This window comes from Nannobrachium achirus (assembly GCF_963921795.1).
Source record: "Nannobrachium achirus genome assembly, chromosome: 16".
In the NCBI taxonomy this organism is placed as follows: domain Eukaryota; kingdom Metazoa; phylum Chordata; class Actinopteri; order Myctophiformes; family Myctophidae; genus Nannobrachium; species Nannobrachium achirus.
Window position 1 is genome coordinate 59,289,370 of NC_137823.1, and position 23,039 is coordinate 59,312,408.

Here is a 23,039-nt window from a genome sequence, read left to right on the forward strand (position 1 = left end):
AATGTCAGGCAGAAACTAAAACTAATGAAAACAGCTGATCTACAAGCACACAACGCCTCGCGATCTGATCTGCTGTTTTCACTAGTTTAGTACATTTTAAAGATGATAAATACAAAACCACCCGACAACGATGATATACTATAAATATAAGGTGCTGGGAGTGAAAATTATAATGTAGGGGTGTCTCGGATTTAAAAAAAATATTGATGGGGTGCCCTGAGAAAAAAACGTTTGCACATTGTATTGCTGTGTTGATGAAATGTGCTTGTTACAAATAAGATTGCATTGCCTGGTGTCAAGAATCAAGAAAGTTTAAACATGATCACACAGGGAGGTACACTTATACTACTCTAATAATTCAACACGGATACAGATGTTTATAATGCATTTAGTGCTTTTATGTTTCAAGAATAGTTATTAGTACATTATTAAAGGAATTCACGTTTTTTTGTTAATTCATAGATCGATAAATCAAAAAACTGCATACAGTGAAAGCTCTCTAGATCTACAAGCTAACATTTGAGTGAAAAAAAAAAAGAAGACTATCGAGAATGTACCTTTTACCCATTACAGAGGGTTTAAGTGGTACCGGATATGCAGCTCGGCAAATAAAAGGTGGATTGATCCCAGTGCATGACGGAGGACGATATCACGATAACTTAAATCTCCACGATACGATTATCATGAGGGTTTTTTATCACGATAAACGATAATATCACGTATCGTCCCATCCCTACATACAACACCACCATACTACAAAGTATAAATCAGGCTTAAGCCCGTGACAGTGTGAGTGTGTTGGTATCAGAAGGGGAGGATGTGGGTGCAGGGAGAACCAGAGACCTGCAGAGTCATCCAGGTCAATCAGCTTGGGCATCAGGCTTTCTGGCAGCTTCTCTGGGAGGTCGTAGCCGTTCTTCCTGGCCACCACCAGGTGGAAGGCTGCACAGAACTCGTCCAGCGTCAGGGCGCCGTCTTTGTCAAAGTCCGACAGCTCCCTGCAGAAGGTGTGATCAGACATTGAGAGGTGGAAACTAAGCACTCGTTGTTCTAATTGAGTAGCTTCTTTTGTGCTTTCTGAATTGTACCTTCACTTAAGTAGATTTGTTTTAGTTTTTTTGGTGCTCAACTACTTTTGGCAAGGCCAGATGTCATGATTTTATAGCCCAAACAGGAGGATCATCCATTTAAGTTTGCTTTTAACCTCTTTTCCCTTGTAAGAAGAACTTAACAAAGCTTTCTTAAAGAAAAAAGCTCTTTAGAAGAGCATCACCGAATTAGCCAGTAGGTATGCCCCTCCCAAAAAGCTGTTGTCCAATGCTAGCTTAGAATAACTTCCTGCTTGCCACGGTTTGCCTTGGCAACAGCCTTGGCAAGCTGCCAGTTGCTAAGCTAGCATTGGACAAAAGCTTTTTCGGGAGGGGCATAGCTACTGGCTAATTGTAGAGTTGATCCATTCTGAAAAGTCAGATTCAGTGACCATATATAACCAAGTAGCTGTTACTCAGTCTATACCAGTATGAGTAGGATATTATAGTTATCTTTCTGTCCCTGCACACATCACAGTACATTACATTACAAATTTAAATTACAACAAAAAGTTGCGATCAATTGGTGCAAACTGCTGCTTTGTCTGTTTTCGAGAAAAACTGAATTATGATATAATTTTTTTTTTCATACTTCTCTGTAACTTTGTAAATAACCTTATACTGCTGTGCTGCCTCTGGGCAACACATTTTCCCCCTTGGGATAATAAAGGTATCTATCTATCCTACATATAATTTTAGAGATGAGGTCAGTCACTCAGTCACTCAGTCACAAAATGCATTATACTGCAGTGACCAATACAGCCCAGTAGAGGGCGGAATCATTCCACAACAAAAAGAAAAGAAAGGAGAGTTTGCAGCACATATATTCGAACGGGTAAGGTCTAGTCTAAATAAATGACGGCAATTTGAATCAAAACTACTGGCTGCACATTTCTCTATGTAGACTACAAAGTGGACAGCATTGATTGAGGAAGTGTTTTTATGCAGCTGTCCCGTTCATGCAACCTCTGTCAACACAGCAGCATCAACATGGAAAAGAGGGAATAGTCCACCCGGTGACTGTAAGCACAAAGGCACACGTGTCTGCAGACTCTGCACACATCTTCAGCACACTGTACCAAAGCACTGTACACTCAGTGACACCACAGGTCCAAAGGGTCCAACAGCGGTGGCTCACCAAATGTGTGACAGTTCTAGGATCGGTAGCTTTGATTTGGTGAAGAACTCCTTCGCTGCAGAACCTGGAACACGTAAAGTGTTGAATGAGAAAACAGTCGCTGGGTTTCAAAGAGAGTGTGTGTGTGTGTGTGTGTGTGTGTGTGTGTGTGTGTGTGTGTGCGTGCGTGCGTGCGCGCGTGCGTGCGTGCGTGCGTGCGCGAGTGAGTGAGTGCAAGCTTTCTCACCAGGTATAAAGCCATTGAGATCCGGCTGGATGGTTTTGAACTGATTGATGTAATACTGCCTCTGTTCGTCTGTGATCTTCCACGGATCGTCGTAGCCACTGGACTGTCGCTGGATTTCATTGGTCGTCGTCGCCGACGCCACCGTTCGTATCGTTGTGCTCTCCTAGAGAAAGCAACAAGGCACATTTAGAGCAAGGGGGAAACGATGTCTGACACCGTTTACAAGAACGGAAAATCGCATGCTTTTTGCATTTAATAATATAATAATATTATGCCTGTTCTGTCTGGCTACAGCTTCCACTGAAGACATTTGAAAGGGACAGTGAGATGTAATCTCTTCAGTGTGACGCTACAAAATGTTTTGCAACGCTCAGATTATTCACCTCACAGGAACTACAGATAACTCTTTGAGATCAGATTAGGAGGACGAGAAAACAAAACATGACACCGTGGGCGATGATGGCATGAGATACATGTGCCATTCACATCATGCCTCTCGAGTGGTTCTCTCTCCAGGTAAGAGGAACAGGGTTCCCACACATTTTTACCAATTAATTTCCAGAACTTTTCCAAAACCTTTCCAGAATACTGAACCCAATTTCCAGGACTATATAACAATAATTCAGCTCAATAACGAGTCGCTTACTCCTATGTGCAAAGACAGGCAATGTATGCCAGTGGTTCTCAACCTTTTCAGGCCGTGACCCCCGAAATAATCATGTTTGAACTGGGGACTCCGGCACCCTGACGAGCACTAACAGTTGAGGAATTTTGTATAACTCGGTTTTATTGTGAAAATAGCCGATCTACATGCTCACAACGCCTTGCGTTGCGAGGCGTTGTGAGCATGTAGATCAGCTATTTTCACAATTTCTGCCTCTAATTTTTGACAATTTGTCCAATGTTTAATTTGTCATTTCAGAGGTATTAACAAAATCAATAACCAAATACAATGCATAGCTATTTTTTCCAGGACTTTCCAGGACCCTTGATCAATTCCAAAACCTTTCCAGTACTGGAAAAATATTGTTCTAATTTCAAAATATTTCCAGGAATTTCATGACCGTGGGAACCCTGGAGGAAGGACAGCACAGCAGAGAGACAGGCAGGCAGCGCTAAGGGCAACACACACAGAGACAGAGAGGGAGAGGTTGAGAGGGGGTAGAGAGGGCCGTGACAGATGGTGTAATGCTATGCTACCTGGACTGACGATGGATGCATGGTTGGGAGTGTGCTGGATGGGGGGGTGTCCGCTGTGAAACTGACCCAGCTCTCCTGGACCGGTAGAGGGGGCGAATGGGCCTGCCACATCCCATCACCAGGCACCGGTCCTGCACAGAGAATCAAGAAGACATATTGGACTTCAACATTGAATGTGTGTTATCAGACAGGTTTCATAGGAACTAGACTAGCCTCTGATAATGCTAGACGACTATTGCATATCATCGATAGGGCTAAGGAGCTGAGGACCCCCGCCGCAGTGTTGTCGCTCGATGCGTTGAAGGCATTTGATCGTCTGGAATGGTCTTACCTGTGGGCTGTACTAGATAAAATGGGATTTGGTGCTTCATTCATACATTTTGTTAAAGTACTTTATTCTAATCCGTCAGCGATGGTCCTAACCGGTAAGATCTGTTCGCCGCTATTCACGATTGGCAGATCTTCGAGGCAGGGTTGTCCCCTTAGTCCTCTCCTTTTCGCACTTTCACTCGAACCCTTGGCTCAGACAGTGCGTCAGTCTGCAGATATTACTCCTGTTTCGATTAACAACACACAGCATCGCATTTCCCTATATGCTGACGATATTCTACTGTTCATTGAGAATGCACCACAGTCAATTACTCATGTCCTTCAAATCTTTGATCAGTTCAGTTCCATTTCCGGCTACAAAATTAATTGGACGAAGTCAGCCCTTCTACCTCTAAATGATCAGATGAGATCTGCTATCCTGCCGCCCATAATCCCAGTAGTAAGCCAATTCAAATATCTTGGCATAGATATTTTCCCCTCTCTTCAGGCTATTGTTAAGAACAACTATGGTGACACTCTAAATAAGATTTGTCTTGATTTAGATAGATGGTCATCTTTGCCCAACTCTCTCCAAGCTCGAGTTTCAATCATAAAGATGAATGTTCTTCCTAGGGTTAACTTTGTAAGCTCTATGCTCCCTTTGCCACCACCGCCGCAATACTGGAATAAGCTTCACTCTTCGATATCTAAGTTTGTGTGGAAAGGGAAACGCCCTCGTCTTAAACTTTCTCTATTACAGCGTGCTAGAGATGATGGCGGCCTTTCATTACCCAACTTTAAATTTTATTATTGGGCCTTCACGCTCCGCCCCCTTTTAAATTGGTTTAACCCAGCAAATAAGGTTTCTTGGAGAGAGCTTGAGGAGAGTTTAGTGCAGCCTGTTGAATTGAGAGATCTTATCTATTCAAACATAACTACACATCAATGCAAAGTTCGCTTTGGACCTATCATTTCTCATTTAGTGGCAGTATGGAGAGCAGCTGAAAAGATGTGTAAGATTGATTGTAAATGGAACTTATTTTCCCCAGTGTTCAATAATCAAAGACTTTTAATCGAGGATCGCCCCATTCGCTTTCCAAGGTGGAGGGCTAAGGGGATTCGTACATTAGGGGACTTATTTGATAGAAATGGTTTACGACCTTTTCGAGATTTGTGTGACATCTTCAATCTGCCTGGAAATACCCTTTTTTTCTACTTCCAACTGAGATTGTCCATGAGGACCTATGGGGTCCCATGGCAAGCTCCCCTTAGATTGCACCCCTTCCATGAGTTTATCTGTGATGGTAACAGAACAAGAGGTTTGGTTTCCACCCTCTATGGTTTTTTATTAGACTGTAGTTATGGGCCCCTATCTGTTGATACTGTTTGGAGGAATGATGTACCAAATTTGGACCCTGACTTTTGTTGGGACACAGTGTGGTCTAACATTAGGCTATCTTCTAGAAATCCAGACCATCAACAAATTCATTTAAATTTTGTTCATCGGACTTATTTAACTCCCCGCAGACTATGTGCTATGAGGATTTTGAATAATCCCAACTGCACTCTCTGCGCCTCAAATAGTATTGGTACCTTCCTTCACATGGTTTGGGAATGCCCAAATGTGTCGTCATTCTGGAATATGGTTGCCTCAAAACTTTCAACTATTTTTAGTATTAATATCATATCTTCTCCTTCTTTATTTTTATTAAATGACGTCTCACAGTTGCAACTAAACAATATACGCAAGCGCATCTTCTTTGCTGGATTAACGGCGGCGAAGAAGATGGTAGCTACGCGGTGGAAACCTCCTCATACGTTAACGTTTCGCCAGTGGGCCTTAACCTTTCTAGATATAGTATATTTAGAGCAGTCGATAGCAAGGTTACACGGAGCAAAAGAAGAAAACATTAATATGTGGTCGGACATTGCAGATAAGCTTAAGGCTATGATTCAAGAAATCACTATATAGTGGTAACAGCCTAGCACAGGCATGCACTATTGTACATTCCGTGTTGGTCCGGGGAAAGGGGGTGGGTGGGTTTTCTTTTCCTTTTCTTGTTTTGCTATTGTTTGTGTTTGTCTGTTAATTGCATTTTTCTTTTGATTAATGTTTTACTTTTTCTTGTTCTATTCATATGTATGTCTCTAATTTTATGTTATGGAAAATAAAAATAATTGATAACAAAAAAAAAAACATTGAATGTGTGTTATGTGCAGCAGAAGTGGCTCAGAGCCTCTGCCTGATGATCAAAAGCCTAATGTCTCCCTAGGCCAGGGGTCTTCAACGTTTGCGGACCCCTTAGCTGAGAGAGAGATGAAGCAGGGACCCCCACTACATATTGTATAAATGTGTGATGCAGATTTTCATCGATAGAGATAAGATTCATAGACTTGTTTGACAGCACTGTCATCAATCTATGTTGGATTCATGTTTTAGTTAAATTGACCTTTCACTCTGTACTTGGTCTGCTCTTTTTTTTACCTCTACAATTCTAAGATTTAAAAAGAAATAACAGCATTGCAGAACCTTCACATTGGGACAGTGATAGGATTTGTTTTCAAAGCAGTGGGCATAGGTTTGTCAGTGGCCCTTCTTTGCCACTGTTCTGGCCCATACTGTACAATGAATTTAGAGTTCTCCCCAGACGAATCAGCAGGCGTACATCTCTGATGATCTGGCTATGCTAGACCATGTTTTCAGGAACTATGCTTTCAGTGGCAACTGTTGGTAAATAATAATAATGACATTTAAAAGGTAGGTTAAGTGTAGCCTGATAAATCAGTCCGCACATCACCACCCCCTGTTGGTGGGTGGTGTGTAGTGTGGACTGAACCAGGAGATATTTTAATTTATTTCAAGCTAGTCCGAGGAGCGGGCGAATTGAATGGGCCAATCAGGGCTGTAGACTTGAGGCACGTGGTAGGCTGGTCCGGTCCCAGCCCCCCCCCCCCCCCCCCCCCCCAGCCCCCTCCCTTCGGAGCTGTTCTGCCCACGTGAGAGTCCCTAGTGGACTCTAATTGGTGCTCTTCTGCCCACGTGAGCCGCTAGTGGACTCTGATTGGTCCGTGAAAACTGTCATGGTGGAGTCCACCCTGTAGACAATATGCCTTCCGGTGTGTTCCACGATTTCTAGCGGAAGTCTGCGTTTAACGGACGTTACGTCATGCGGTGCGGGTCTGTTTACATTCCCCAGCGAAAAAACTAAAATTGATTGTAGCTCTTAACTCGCTCTTAGTAGGTGTAACATTGCTTGAATCAATGTTATTGTTTGTATATTGTTTATTTCGAGCGCAACCGACGGAGCAGGAGACGAAGACCAGAGTTTTTCGTGCAGGGAATACGTTTGCAAGAACACAGCACTGTGAAAAAAATACAGCTTCCGGTGAAATTCTCACGGCGGAAGTTGAACGCTTTCTGCCTTCTATTGTCACCAGGCTTTTCTCTTCGGAGATGAGTAAGCCTGGCTACGCGAGGCTAGGTGTAGTCAGACTCGACTCGAATTATTTTAATAAACTATACAATAGTGCCGTTTTATTACGTTTTAATCAATACCATTTTGCACTAACGTAAACATGCAGTCATATAATATGTTATGAGAAATAACGTATTTTTGCGATGTCACGTCGCCGTCGGGGGCTCTAAGCGCGTGTGTGTGTGTGTTGTGTGTATGTGTGTGTGTGTGTGTGTGTGTGTGTGTGTGACGTCAATAGGCTTCGGCCCGCCCCCGCTGAAGTAGAATCTCTGTCCGAAGGATCAGACTCTAATCCCAAAACGAAGTGTGTGATAGAGTCTGACGCTTGCAGTCAGGCTAGGTTAAGTGATATTGTTTTGTTAAAATAAGTGTTAAATAGTGCTATATTCTGATAGTAACCAGTAAGACTCCCTAATCGGGAGATAAGCGACCGTTGGTCGCTTATCTCCACAAATAGGCCAAAAAATTTGTTTTACCAATTATCAAGACATACGGGCAGTTGACAGTTTGCCATGGTTACTCATTGAAGTTGAATCTCCATATATGGAGATAACCTACGCATCACACTAAGTCTGACCTCACCAGCCCATATTTGGGCATGAGCAACTTATGTCTCCATATATGGAGATATGATGACATCACACAGTCCTCAGCCGATGATATGGCGTGATGTCATACAATACACAAACGAGCCCTACAGTATAAAGGGGCAATTCTTGCCAGGAAAGAAGCATTTCTTCGACTCAGACCTTATCGCCAGGGTTGGCTTATAGCAGCTGTCGGTAGGACCATATATGGATTCTGTTAGTGTGGATCTCCTAACAGGGCATCATCTGGGATACAATCCCTTTTATGCCCATATATGGAGATCCCTAACAGAATCCCTTTCATGCCCATATATGGAGATCCCTAACAGAATCCCTTTTATGCCCATATATGGAGATCCCTAACAGCATCCCTTTTATGCCCATATATGGAGATCACTAACAGCTAACAGAATCCATTTTATGCCCATATATGGAGATCCCTAACATAATCCCTTTTATGCCCATATATGGAGATCCCTAACAGAATCCCTTTTATGCCCATATATGGAGATCCCTAACAGAATCCCTTTTATGCCCATATATGGAGATCCCTAACAGAATCCCTTTTATGCCCATATATGGAGATCCCTAACAGAATCCCTTGTATGCCCATATATGGAGATCCCTAACAGAATCCCTTTTATGCCCATATATGGAGATCCCTCACAGAATCCCTTTTATGCCCATATATTATGGAGAAATCCCTGCTCTGAGTATCTGACATCAGTGTGATGTCACCTGTTTATGCCCATATATGGAGATCCCTGCTCTGCGTATCTGGTTGCTATGGTAAACAGTTGGTTGCTAGGGTAAAAAAACATGGTTGCTATGGTAAACAGTTGGTTGCTAGGGTAAACAGTTGGTTGCTAGGGTAAAACCATGGTTGCTAAGGTGGTTGCTAACGTACACTAACAAACCAGCAACAACAGACTGTTGCCACAGCAACGTACACAAAGGTTTGTGTACACATGTGGTGTGATGTCATACTGATGCGGAGATATGAGCAGGGCAAAGGTGTGACGTGTGACGTGTGACGTGTGACCGACCGACGGACGGACGGCCGGTGGAGGTTTTCATAGTAAACTGCTCCCTGACGGTCGCAATCATTGCTATAGTGTTTGTTCAGTAACAGGAGTCTCCCCGTCTCTCTTTAGCAAACTGAAAATGCAGTTTCAGTTTGGGATACCAATTTTATCCAATCAAGAGAGAGAACTCACACAGGATACGGGATACAAAGTGAAATTAGACGTGATGACACAAAGAAATGAACACACATAATTGGAACATAAAATTGAAGCTGATAAATTAAAGATTAAAGAGTTGGAGAGACACTGATTACTATCACAATATAGTACTTTTAACAAAAAACGTTTTATTTTAACCAAAAGAAAATATTACTTACCCTGCATTTGAATTTAAACAAATATTTGAGTAAAACATGTCACGCTCCTACACTATACATAATGTACAATATTTGCACCCTCAAATTTCCTAAAGGTCCTAAAGTGGCATTAGAGTGTTGTGACCTTCAAAGCAGCCAAAGGTATGGCTCCTCCATACCTCCAAAACCTGATCAACCCCTACACCCCCACCCGTTCACTTACATCAGCCAACACAAGGATGCTGACAGAACCCTCGCTCAAAAATCCACTCGTCCGAGACAGTTTGCCCTCCTGGCCCCCAAGTTATGGAATAAACTCCCTGTCGCACTTAGAACAACGGACTCACTCGCTAGCTTTCGCCGTGGACTGAAGACTCACCTTTTCAGACTCCACCTAAACCCTTAGCACTACTGAAAAAAAATCAATGACCATACATGAAGCTAGTTAGCATTTGTTTTTAGGTTTTTTAGAAACTTTCTTTTTCTCTTTACGGATTATATTGTTTTTTTTCTAGATAGATATTCATTTGCATTTGTTATATTACTGTTGATGTTCTGACATATAATCTTGTTTATTATTGTGAAGTTTTTATCTGCTTATTGTAAGTCGCTTTGGATTAAAAGCACCTGCTAAATGCCTAAACTGTAAACTGTAAACTGTGACGTAAAGGCGTCATCACAATACTTGTGGACAGAGAGATGGAGATGTTCTGGTCAAACTATTTGTTGTGTTTCCCTACTGAATGTGAGTTGTGTACTCGTACAGGTGTGGTTGTTTGTACCCGTTTGTTGCGCTTCTCTGAAGTGCGTCCACACGGCTCCGCTGGTGGTGAGCGCCGGCTGTCTGTCTGCTGTCTGTCCGCCGCTGGCCTGACGCTTGTGCTTCCTCCAGGAGGGAGGCGAGGTGGGGGGGGAATGGTGGGGGGACACCACCGGAGACGTGGAGTCAGTCTGATGACACACACACACACACACACACACACACACACACACACACACACACACACACACACACACACACACACGTCAGAAACTACACGCATATATATATATTTAAAAGTTACTTTTATTTTCCCCCCTGGACCCAGGGTATGGCAGCTGCATACCTCTGCCATAGTTAAAGAGGAAAGGTATGCTACTTGTAAAGAAATAAAGGACACACATTGCCGTATTTGAACGCCACTCTCCAATAACAGGGTCCTCTGTTGTCACGGCAAATAGACAACTAGGCTATTGATAAATGTGTTAGAATCTCTCTAAATTAACATTTCTCAACCAGTGGATTTTGACTAGGGATGGGACGATACGCGATATTATCGTTTATCGTGATTAAAAAAACACTCACGATAATCGTATCGCGGACATTTAATTTATCGCGATATATCGTAAAATGTCATATCGTGACAGCCCTACCTGTGACTCGATGGTGGGTGCCAGGGGCTGGATGACCTCGTGAACAGGAACTGCAGAGGATGTGGGTGGAGGAGGGCCCTTCTTGGTCTGGAGGACCCTGGCAGGCGGTCTGGGGATCACCTCCGAGGTGGAGTAGAGCCCCTGTCTGTCGGCGTCCTGGTACAGAGCGGCGTGGCGCGCCTCCGCCTCGTTCTTCCCCACCACGAACCTGGGCAGCGGCAGGTCTTTGACTGTGGAACGGAAACCAGACAGACACAGCATTATAGGATAGACCAGGGGTTTTCAAAGTGGGTGACGGGGCACCCTGGGGTGCCGTGACGGCAGTACAGGGGTACCGCGAGATAATTTGGAATTTATTTGGACACTTGAAAAAATATTTAGTATCATTTTAAACTTGAAGTACAAAGTTATTTTCAGTCAGTTCTAACCAAAATGGCTATTATCTCAACGTTTTCCTCGCAAAATAATCACTCAAATATTGTCACTGTCGGGCAGAAACCTTGTATCTCCACGTTTCAAATGTGTACGTCTTTTGGTAAAGACTGTCGCACAAAACTAGTGAAAACAGCCGATCTACAAGCACATGTGTGCTTGTAGATCTGCTGCTTTCACTAGTTTAGTACATTTTATAGATGATAAATACAAAATGAACAGTTTTGGACATACATGGTTTCCACCCGACAATAACGATATGCTCTAAATATAAGGTGCTGGGAGTGAAAATTATAATGTAGGGGTGCCTCGGATTAAAATGAATATTTATGGGGTGCTCTGAGACAAAAAGGTTTGGGAACCCCAGGGATAGACGGCTCGGTATCGTCAGACATTTTTTTTGCAGACTGCCATGTTGGCAGTACTAGCAAAAAAAAAGAACTTTTCAAATCGGACCCATGGTGACGCTATAAAGCCCGCTTTATGTTTTGTCTATAATTCTTGAACTGTAACACGCTTCCTCACACCATTGCGTGCCTCAAAGTGATTGTGCTGCAAAGCTGCTTCCACGGGCCATTATATAATTACAGCTACTCGCAAGCATATGACCAATGATCCAAGTGCCAGCAGCATTCATACTTTATAGATGTGAATCTACAAAGCATCCATTAGCGAAATGACTAAGATGTAGTATATCTAAATACACATAAAAGCACAATTTATACTAAACAATAATGATTGTGTTTAAAGGTCATATGACATTATTAAATGTTTTCTTTCCATGTTTCCTGACCACAATTACCCCAAAAAGAACGGAGCTGTCAACATTCAGTGGTTTTTCTGTAATCAGGACAAACCAGGACAAAGACTTTTATGATTGGTAAAAACAGCATGTCATAATTCCTTTAAAATGTACATTCTCAGTTGATTTGACAAAGTAGATTCTTTTAATGATTTGATGGGAATGGAATGGGTAATTGTATCGGGAATGATTTGGGGCATCAGAAGTTCTGAGTGCTTCTTCTAGTTTGCCGATTGGATTTGTGGGTTATGTCGGGGGCAGCCAGTTTTTTTTTCTTTTTTCTTTTTCTTTTTTTATGTTTTTATCCCACGGTTTTTGCAACCCATGTTTCTCACCCGGTGACTACCTAACCTGTAGTCCTGGTTTCCGCTCTCCCCCTGCCGCGCCAGGGGACATTGGGGAGCACCCGGCTGGCTAGGGGGAGGTAGTATAGAAACCAGGACTACTGCATGTTTTTGTGTGAGGGCCTATGCCCAAGGAGACACGGGGAGAACATGCAAACTCACCACAGAAAGGCCCTATCGCCAACCCCACCTAGGGTTGTGGGTGCTGATGACGCGGGTGGAGGAACACGCCCCCAGCGCCCACAGCTTCCCCCGTCGGGAATCGAACCCAGGACCTTCGAGCTGTGAGGCGAAGTGCTAACCACTGCACCACCGTGCCCCTTAGTTTTAAGGGGAGAATTTAAGAAGGCCCAGAGCAAAGTGTACTTCATCTGTCCTGGAGGGTTGGTAGGGCAGTGAGATGTCTTCCAGTGCATCTTGGTAACTGGAACCAGTGATGATTTGCCAAGCACATTTCTGAACACGCATATCTTAACACGCTCTCTCTCTCTCTCACAGAGCTTGTGTCATGTTACCATGCCACAAAATCAGTATACTTTATTATATATAGAGTTCTCAACGGGCCTGAAAATTAAGGCCCGGCCCTAACTGGGCCCTAACTGGGTAGGCCCGAGGCCCTACCCGGCCCTACTAGTTAGCATACATTTTAGGCCCTCCCCGGCCCGAAAACGTCGGGTCGGGTCGGATATGGTCGGGTCTTTCATATAGTAATAGTAATAAAATAATAAAAGCAAATATTACATTTTTTCATTGAGCCCGAGACCCTACCCGACTAATTAGCATACATTTTAGGCCCTACCCTACCCTAAATGTCGGTCAGGTTCGGGTATGGTCGGGTTCGGGCAGAATTTGAGAACTCTAATTATATACTGTTGCCAGGACTGAGGTTTTCACCCCGGGCCTTCTCAACCTTTCTGGGAACCTGGATTTTGATGTTGGTTTATTTGACCATCATGGCAGCAATGAGCAATGAATGTCATGGCTTGTAGGTCTGACAGCATCAGGACTCCACAGTAGGGCATTCACAAATAGTGAGTTTTAGTATTAGAATTATTCGACCTCAAAGTATTCGAATAGTCGAATATTCGACAGGACTGGCCAAACTGTCAAATATTTAGTAAGCAAGAGGCGAACATTGTGAAAATAGCCGATCTACATGCTCACAACGCCTCGCAACTCTGCCATTGTCACAATATTTATCACATTAAATGTAATACCTACGATTCCAAGTGCTTGTCAGGGTTGGGGTCCCCAGTTCAAATATGTTTATTTTCACAACCTAAAAAGGTTTGAGAACCCCTGGTATAGAGCATTAACAAATGCATCCACCAGAGGCATTGACAAGTCATTCTTATGACTTCCTATCTCGCCAGACTTTATAAACTATATATTTTTTAATGAGAAAATACAAAAATAAAAATAACCGAATATTCTACTTCGGTGAACAACGTCGAATAATGACTTTTATATTCGAATATTTGGTGAATGCCCTACTCCACAGTACTTTCACACTGTCACACATGGCAGCTGTCACACTGGAAAAGAGAATTGGGAGGTGGATTCCTCCTGAATGTCAAGGTGATGACAGTTTTGCAGATGCAGTGTTTAGTGCCCTTTGACTGCTAATTTGAGGACCCAACAATCAAGGTTGTCACAACGGCAGCCTGGAGAGATGTTAATTTGTCAGTTTAACACACATTGAAGAGTTTTAACTCATTCCCTGTCAGAAATAACTTCCTGTTAACGTGGGCACATGCGTGTCCATCGTGCACAATGGTGCACGGATCATGCACCACGCGTGTGGTGTATGCAGCTTTCAAACAAAGAAATCAGCTTCAGAAATCCGTTCAGGCATTCATGAGGCTCCCGTTATGTTTACATAGGAAGTGAACAGGAAGTGATAGGAAAATCGAGTTGGTCCGGGGTCGACACTCAAGTCATGCATTTTGTGTTCATACCGAATCCAGTAGTAGGAAGAAGTAGCAAATTAAAATAAGCATTAAACAAATAAATCAAATAAACCCAACTAACTTGATGGAGAAAAAATATGTTTTTATTTATTTAACCACTTATAAGCCCTATTCAAAAAGTGACGTGTAGTGAGCTTGTAGATCGTATAATGTCTCTGAACCCTTAAAGATTATAATGACATGCTCAAATTAGGGATGCCAGGCTGAAATGTGGTTAAAGATCAGGACACACGCCTGAATGATTGCCAAACTGATATTTTGGTCGGATTCTTGTCGGTATTAAGTAGTCAGCCCAGTGGAGAAAAAGCTCTGATCAATCACTCAGAGAGCAAAGACAAAGTGCCACATTGACAGAAATGACAGATGGAGAAAGAGTGATGCTTCAGGTGTCAGGCAGGACGGACAAGCTTTCACGGAAATGCTGGAATGGGAACCGAACCGACTTCTGACCTGGAAGGTGCTATACAGCAGGGTTTCCAAACTTTTTGTCTCAGGGCACCCCATACATATCTTTTTAATCCGAGGCACCCCCATATTATAATTTATATTTATGGCATATCGTCGTTGTCGGGTGGAAACCTTGTATGTCCAAAAGCGTTCGTTTTGTATTTATCATCTATAAAATGTACTAATCTAGTGAAAACAGCCGATCTACAAGCACAAAACGCTGAGGCGTTGTAGATCGGTTGTTTTCACTAGTTTTGTGCGACAGTCTTGTATGATGAAGCAGGGCTTTGCTTTACCAAAAGACGTACACATTTGAAACTTGGAGATACGAGGTTTCTGCCCGACAGTGACGATATTTTAGTGATTATGTTGCAAGGAAAACATTGAGATAATAGCCATTTTGGTTAGAACTGACTGAAAATAACTTTGTACTTCAAGTTTAAAATGATATTAAATATTAAGTGTCCAAATAAATTCCAACTATTATCAAATGATCTCGCGGCACCCCTGGACTGCCGTCACGGCACCCCAGGGTGCCCCGTCACCCACTTTGAAAACCCCTGCTATACAGTACCACCGTGTCTTTCTGAAAGGCATAAAACCAACCTTCAACGACGGTGCCTCCTGCTCCACAGACACTTGACTGCCACTAATCCAATACTAGTAACTGTAATCTAAGTACTGGTAGTTTGGACAAGCTGCTGGGTTAATAAGAATGGGAGCACACAAGCTGACAGTTGGATGGCAAAGCACAACAGTAGCATAAAAACAGGAAGAAGCACACGCGCCGCACACATATGAAATACGATATCTTATTTCCTGCTTCAAAAAAGCGCAAATTTCCTGCAAAAATAAAAGTGCCGCCTACTCAACTCTTCATGTTATACTGTCTTAAGTTTCACGTTAACAAAAACGCAAATTAGAGATCGGACATAATTCAAGTTCACATAAATATGACTCCATTATAACATGCCAATACAATCGGTCTCCTATAAACACATTTGACCTTTTAAAAGAATAACACTATATTGATGCAAGTCATAATTAAACGTGGCAATGCCACTAACACTGTTTGACCATGAACCTTTTGTCCACCCAACAGATTAGTTTCCCTGGTTCAAAAACATGCCAATCAGAAGCAGGGTTTTATACACGCTGTGCTCACATCGGTGTGAGGAAGTGGTTCTGTGTCTGTGCTTCCTTCATGACTTATTTTGGGGGGGATGTTATGGAGTGAGCTCAGAGACTTCATATCAGGGACGTGCTGGGCCCCTGATTCAGCCCGGGAAAAAGATTTGGAGAGGCCCTCATTGCGCACTATAGAGAGAGAGAGAGATCTCTCTCTGCTGCTACTCAAAGATTTGGCATTTCAGATCGTGAGCCAGTGGGCCAATTATTGCACATGAGTTATATTTCGTCGATGTCGGGTGGAAACCTTGTATGACCGTTTGTTTTGTATTTATCATTTAAAAATGATTTATAAAGTAGTGAAAACAGCCGATCTACAAGTACACAACGCCTCGCGGTGCGAGGCGTTGTGTGCTTTTAGATCTGCTTTTTTCACTACTTTTGAGCGACGGCCTTGTATGATGAAGCAGGGCTTTGCTTTGTGAAAAATGGAACGAAGGCCAACATTCTTTTTAGAAAATGTTCCTAATGGCCGGCCTGGACCGGCCGGGAATGAACCGACCGCTCGGGAGTTGTCCCGCTTTTCCCAATGACCAGCACGTCCCTGCTTCATATTGTAGTGTTTCAGAACACACAAACTCCTTTGTGTAATATGATTATGCGTGCCTATGACATCTTCCCCTTAGCATTAACCAACACCAAAGTAAACACAATAAAACTGTTAGGGCCTGAAGGGAGCACAAACTTCTCCAACGTCTCAAACTGTCAACCCAATATATATATACAGTATCTGAAACACTAGGCTATCAAATGGGGGGAAATAATAAAGGGTGATGTATGCTTAGTTGCGTGGCAGTGTCATGCACTGAAAATATCAAATCTACAAGTTCACAACTTGCCGCAATGTGAGGCATTGTAGCTTGTAGATCAGCGAACGTTGGGTGCACACAACCAAGTATAATGGGCACTTAAGCCGAAATGGCACTCAAATAACACGAGTGCTTCAGGACGTGTCTGACAATTTCAGTGAAGTACAATGTCACGTCTTCAACTATTTTCAAAACGATATGAAACACAGGCCCATACTGTATCTGGTTACTGTAACTGCACAGCCCAATCTCCTCAAAATGCACAGAACCTCGAGCCATAGCAACTCCACTGCTTCTATGAAGCATTTTGATGGTGCAGAGGCTGGTGCAGAAAGATTGGAACAGAAAGACCCATAGCTGAGACTTTGTATCAAGCAGAAGATTCCGGTAGATACACAAGTAATGTGTGTGTTCAATATGTGTAATAAGCCCTTTTGACTTGTTGCATTTTTGTGCAGTTAAGGGCTTCTGACAGGAAAGAAGAACAGGATAGAAAGACTTATGAACTAGTTCTGTAAGATTGTTTGATAAAATGATATCATCACAGGATGATTACATGTGAGTTTGATGATCTCTCCTCACGTGCATTCATAGCACACGTTTCCGTTTAGTTTTATCCCAGTGCATTTGAAGTAGAAGTGATAGTACAGTAGATCTGCTACGTTTGCCAAATGTTCACATATTTTCACCAAATGTTTGCCTATTTTTGCATAATGTTTGCTATTATTCTGTTGTTGTTGTTTTTTTGGTTCATGTGGCTTTACTGGCATTTTCACGTTGTGTAATCATACACAGTAACACAATTGTTCTATTGAGTGGCGGTGGTCATTTTTCAATACAATTTTAGATTACATAGACAAACATGATTTTATTTTACCGTGAGTGTGGAGAAATGAATATCAAACAAACCTCTCATTCATGTCAACGCTTGACGTACCTGAGTTGAGGCTTTCCACCCTGAGGGGCAGCCCAGACTGGGCAACGGCAATCAGCTTCAACGCAATATAGAACTGGCTCCTCCCAAAGTGACCCAGCCGGGTGGCACCACACAGCTCTGTGATCTGAACACAAGACAACAAGGGGAAATGTTTAACACATATGGTGCCAACCCCGAGTTTCCCGAGTTTGTATTTGGTACCAACGCTGTGCCAACCCCGAGTTTCCCGAGTTTGGGCCGTTTTTGAAGAAAAGAAAATGTTTTTTGGACCTCCAGAAATGTGTTAGGCATGATCGCGATCGCGAAATTGCATGTTTAACCCCCATACCAACCCATTCTTTCAAACATGGCAGCCATGTTTGTTTACATCTGAAGAAAACATAATGGCTGATAAATCATGAATGCCTGAACGGATTTCCAAGCGGATTTTTTTGTTTGAAAGCTGTGAACAGTGGGCACACACGTGGTGCATCATCTAGGCATGGGCGTGCACGATCCGCGCACTATAAATTACATGGAAGTCTATGGAGACCATGGCATCGTGGGACATTGAAGAGAAAAAATCATGGCACCAAAAAAGTTAGGATAATGGCATTGAACTCATCAGGACAGGAACCAACATTTTTCTCCACTTCTAATCTTCCATTCATAGAATTTGGACCAGGAAGAGAAAACAGACTCTTATAATAGAATAAATGTTAGTGGAATAGAAAAGATAAGAATGTAATCAAGCAGTGTAGTACGAAATATAACAAGAAACTAAAAGGGAACATAATATTGCACAATCCAACAGAAGAAGACAAGAAAAGACAAGACAGGTTCAAATAACAAGCTAGTAAGAATAATGGAACAAACAACAATTAGGTGAGTTTAAATATCATATAAAGGTCAAACAGCAGGGTCACAACATTCTTGGTCCTCAGCCCCTTTAGAGTGGTGTGAAAGTGGTACTAAACGACCCGTGGTACTAAATAGTATCCACTCCAGTCTGGAGTGGATACTTAGGTCTGAGCTAGGCCAAACAAGGCCAACACTTCATAATGACTGATCACTGACACTCACTGACATTTCATTTAGACCAACAGGATATAGTTGTAATACCTGATAATAGATTATATTGTGTTATAACCACTATTATAATCTATTATAGTGTATTATAGTTATCTAATACATTAATACTTTATACTAGTAGTGTATCATAATCACAGTTATAATCCATTACAGTGTATTATAATTAGGATAGTTGTAATACACATTTATATTGTATTATAATCACAGTTAAAAGGGTCAATGTGTTGCTTACCGATAGGGAAACTTTTGTGCAAAGGATAATGTAGATATTATTATGTGGTGCGATGTGGTAAAGCTGCAGTCTAAAGGGGGCTTGTACTCGGATTGTAATTTGAATTGATGCATGTGACCAATCACTTCATGGTTCGCATGCATAAGATGTTAAATGTTTTGAATAGGACCACTGGAGTGGAGTGTCCACATGTTCATGGGTATTATAGATACATGTCATATAGACGAATGCACACAACGCTGTCACGGTGCGAAGCAATGCTGCTCTGTGGATTTGTCTATACTGTGTGTCTACGGCTCAGAGGTGTTCAAAGTCTCTGTTTACCCCTGCTTAGTCTTTTAAAAAACTGATTATGAGGTTTGCTTTGCTTTCCCAGGTTAGGAATTTGGCACCCGTTTGATACGTGTTTGATACGTGATGAAAAGGGGCTAATTTAGTTTTGCTCACTAAGCCAGACTTGATACTGTAAGTCTGGCCTCATTCATTTTGTCACACTTGACCTCATGTTGAGTAAGCCCTGTGCCAAGTTCCTGCAAATGATGCGGCTTCATCATGTTCTGGTGGCAGGTGGTCTCTAAATAATGAGACAGCTCAGTTGCCCCTATGGTCAGTATGTGGACACCAGACAGATCACAAGAATAAATGTAACATTAAAGGACCATTTCACCTCTGGGACAACCCAATCTTATTTTATTGTTGTTTGGGACACGATCAACACAATCCTGAGTTATGTTCAATCTGTGTTTTGAGATATTTTAGTATTTCAGCATGTGAATAGTGATGCATTTTGCATCACTAGTATTATGCTGAAATACTAAGATATCTCAAAACATAGATTGAACACAAAACATAACTCAGGATTGTGTTGATGGTGTCCCAAAGAACAATAAAATAAGATCGGGTTGTCCCAGAGGTGAAATGGCCCTTTAAAAACAACAGTGCCTGGTTAGATTAGGGTGAACTGAAAGCCTTTCTGCTGATCCAATACTTCATTTCAAGCCTTTGAGGACAAAAACAGGAAAGCACGATTGCTTTTTCTTCAGATGAAGTGTGTTGTGTGTGTGTTGTGTTGTGTTGTGTGTGTGTGTGTGTGTGTGTGTGTGTGTGTGTGTGTGTGTGTGTGTGTGTGTGTGTGTGTGTGTGTGTTTACGCAGCCAGCAGCAGTGATTCACCTGGCTACAGTTTGGGAGTTAAAGATTACAACAGCTCTTCACTGTTCCACACAGCTCAGCTCCCCTTGTTGACCTTGAAAAGGATGCTGACTCATAAACAGCAAATATTGGCCAGGAGTCACGAGAAAGGGCTGCTACAGTTGATCTGGTAGCACACTGACACCTCATAACGAAAACACTTGACCAGGAGAAGAACTAGGCAGAATCATTTTTGGCATTACTACAAAACAATGTACTCTAATAAGGCAGGTTAGAAGCATAATCGAGTTCTAACAGTAATGTCTGAGTTTGACCAGTACAGAAGAATGATAAGGATTTATCTTATAAGAAACGTGTTTGTGGCTCTGAATGGCAGTAGTACACCATCCCCACCGCACTGGACACTAAAGAGTGGTATAGGGAGAAGTAGTGGGGTGACATTACCAATGTCCCACTCCCATTACGTCTAGACTAGAGCAGCTACTATCTGGACCCGAGCCACACATGATCCCCAAGTGCCATTAAATGTTGTTTGACATGACAACATGACCCCTTGTTGACAAAGTGAGCTTTACAATATAAACCAATCCTCCCAACAACAAAAGTGTTTTTTTTGGGGGGGTAAGCTAGCACTAGCCATAAGAAGGTGTGTCTATCTTGCTACGCCACATAGCTAACCATGAACATACAAGGTATCGTTAACTGTATGGCTGACTTGCGTTCTGACAGCACAGCGTGTCTCTCTGGAGAATACTCTGTTCCACTGGGTTTGTTCCACTAGGTATTCTCTCAGCCAGTATGACAGTTAAAGTGTTGTTGCTACTGTCCGTTAGCTCACCTGCAGCACAACTTCGCTGGGTAACTGGGCCGCCCGGAAAAGGTCAAGAACTCTGCCGTTGGAAGCCACTTTCTTGGTGTTGTCCGTGTCGCAGTAGACGAACAGATCCGAGTAGTACTTCTGCTCCACGTCGCTCAACGTTAGACTTTCCATCGTTTTGTACCACCCGAGGAGGAGGACCGGACCCCCCGAATCAAACCCGGGCCCGGACTGACGACGATATCGACCAACAACCAGCCCTGCTCGGTCACGGTGCTCTGGCTGGCTGGCTGGGGCTGCTGGATCCAAATATGGGCGAGACTTCAGGATCCCAAACTCAGCTGGTTGTTGTGAACCGTTGTGAACCACCAAACCAGCTAACGTTCAATGTGTGTTAGCGTGTTGTACACCCCGTTCTGTGGAGTGTTCTGCTCCCCGGGTTTAGGGTACAAGAAAGACCCTGTCTGTCTGGCACGGTTACACGGAAGCCTGGACGCTGTACGCCTCCATTGCAGTTCAATAATGACTGAACTTGTGCAGCCCAACAGCTGGCTATTACTATAGTGCAGTGCAGCTAGCTTAGCAACCTAGCTTGAATCAAAGTCAGTCAGCGGTGCTGGGCTGTGCTAATACACACAAGCAGCAAGACCAGTCCCCCAAAGTGCGTCCGTCCGTTCTTTCCCTTCCTCAGCCCCGGGACGGTGTTGTAGCATAAACAGGCTAAACCTCCTCACCTCACCCCGACACTACTGCTGCTTGTTCGGTGTTTCCGTAGCGGGACTGCCGTGTCTGCCCGACTCCACTGGAAAAGCCCAATTCCTCCAGCAACACAGGAGCGTTTAGAAGTAAAGTTTCAGGCTGTTCAGGAGGTTCCTTCTTCGTCCAGCAGTCAGAGCCGCCATTCCTCTGAATTTCCCTGCCACTAGGATTCCTATGGCCCGTGACGTCACCATGCAGCGGCGTCAGTTCAGAGAAAAGCTAAGGTATGGCAACATGACTGGACTGGTGTCTCCTCGCGCGCGTGCAAGACACCAGTCATGTTGCCATACCTTTAGCAACATGCACGATTACAGTACATTTTATTATTTCCCCCCCTGTAGCCAGCCAAGGTATGGCAGCTACCATAGCTTGCCATACCCCATTGACGCCTCTGGACTGCTCAGGGAGTTTGCTCAAAGTGAACTACAGGAAAATAATTGTTTCTTTCTTCAAAATAAAAGCGTATATATGTTAGTTAGTTTCAGTAATAAAATAAACTAAATAAATAAATGCAATAAAAGTACAGAACGTCAAAATGTATAATAAATGATTTAGGAATGTAATATATGTTATTACAACTTAACAACAAGGTATTTGTTTGAAAATCAATCAAGAGCCTTTCAAAAGTATTTTCATTAAGAACACATGAACACATTTTGATATACTTATTAATTACAACAACAAAAAATGTGTCAAGCAGGTGGGTGCCTCACTCAATGTGTGTGTGAAGTGAATGGCTGAATGTAATCCACATTGTAAAGCGCCTTGGACGATATAAATGCACCATTTACTGTTTAATGGGATGGGGTATTAACTTATATCCTTAGGCCTACTGACACTCAAGAAGATCACACTCCCAGACAGTCCCCATGGCCATGCCCACTGCCCAGGGGCCCTTGACTACCAGGGGTAGCCTCTTAGCCATCTGGTTTTATTATTATATTTTAGATGCAAATACATATCATATAAATACTGTAGGTTACTGTAAAACGTTTTTCAAAGGCTGCTATATTTGAAAGTAGGAGAAAGAAAGAATCAAAGAAAGACATAAGGACAACAAGGTACATTTACACATACCATAATATCCATCCGAACCTACATGAGGTATTAGTTTAAGGTGAATGAGCAGGGTGTCACTGTCTCCATTCCGACATGTCGCCACTCCGAAATTGACTTCTTATTGTCGGAGTGGCGACACTTCCATAGGGATTAAGTTTAGGGTAAGGGTAAGAGATAGGGTTAGTGTCGGAATGGAGACATGT

General features: G+C 42.8%; 1 protein-coding gene across 3 annotated transcripts in view; it reads right to left on the reverse strand.

Moving 5' to 3' along the window:
• reps1 (RALBP1 associated Eps domain containing 1) overlaps positions 1-21,928 on the reverse strand; it is a 47,637-nt gene extending 25,709 nt beyond the window's left edge. For all 3 annotated transcript variants that reach the window (XR_013962837.1, XM_080744416.1, XM_080744415.1), the window contains exons 1-8: positions 21,040-21,928; positions 17,748-17,871; positions 10,819-11,048; positions 10,188-10,356; positions 3,653-3,783; positions 2,453-2,615; positions 2,227-2,290; positions 844-998 (exon numbers count right to left, since the gene is read on the reverse strand). Coding sequence is in view for 2 of the 3 variants with exons in the window: in XM_080744416.1 (XP_080600542.1) it covers positions 844-998; positions 2,227-2,290; positions 2,453-2,615; positions 3,653-3,783; positions 10,188-10,356; positions 10,819-11,048; positions 17,748-17,871; positions 21,040-21,192 (1,189 nt within the window). In the remaining variant the exon portion in view is untranslated. The remainder of the gene's footprint in view (positions 1-843; positions 999-2,226; positions 2,291-2,452; positions 2,616-3,652; positions 3,784-10,187; positions 10,357-10,818; positions 11,049-17,747; positions 17,872-21,039) is intronic.
• Between the last annotated feature and the right edge of the window lie 1,111 nt (positions 21,929-23,039).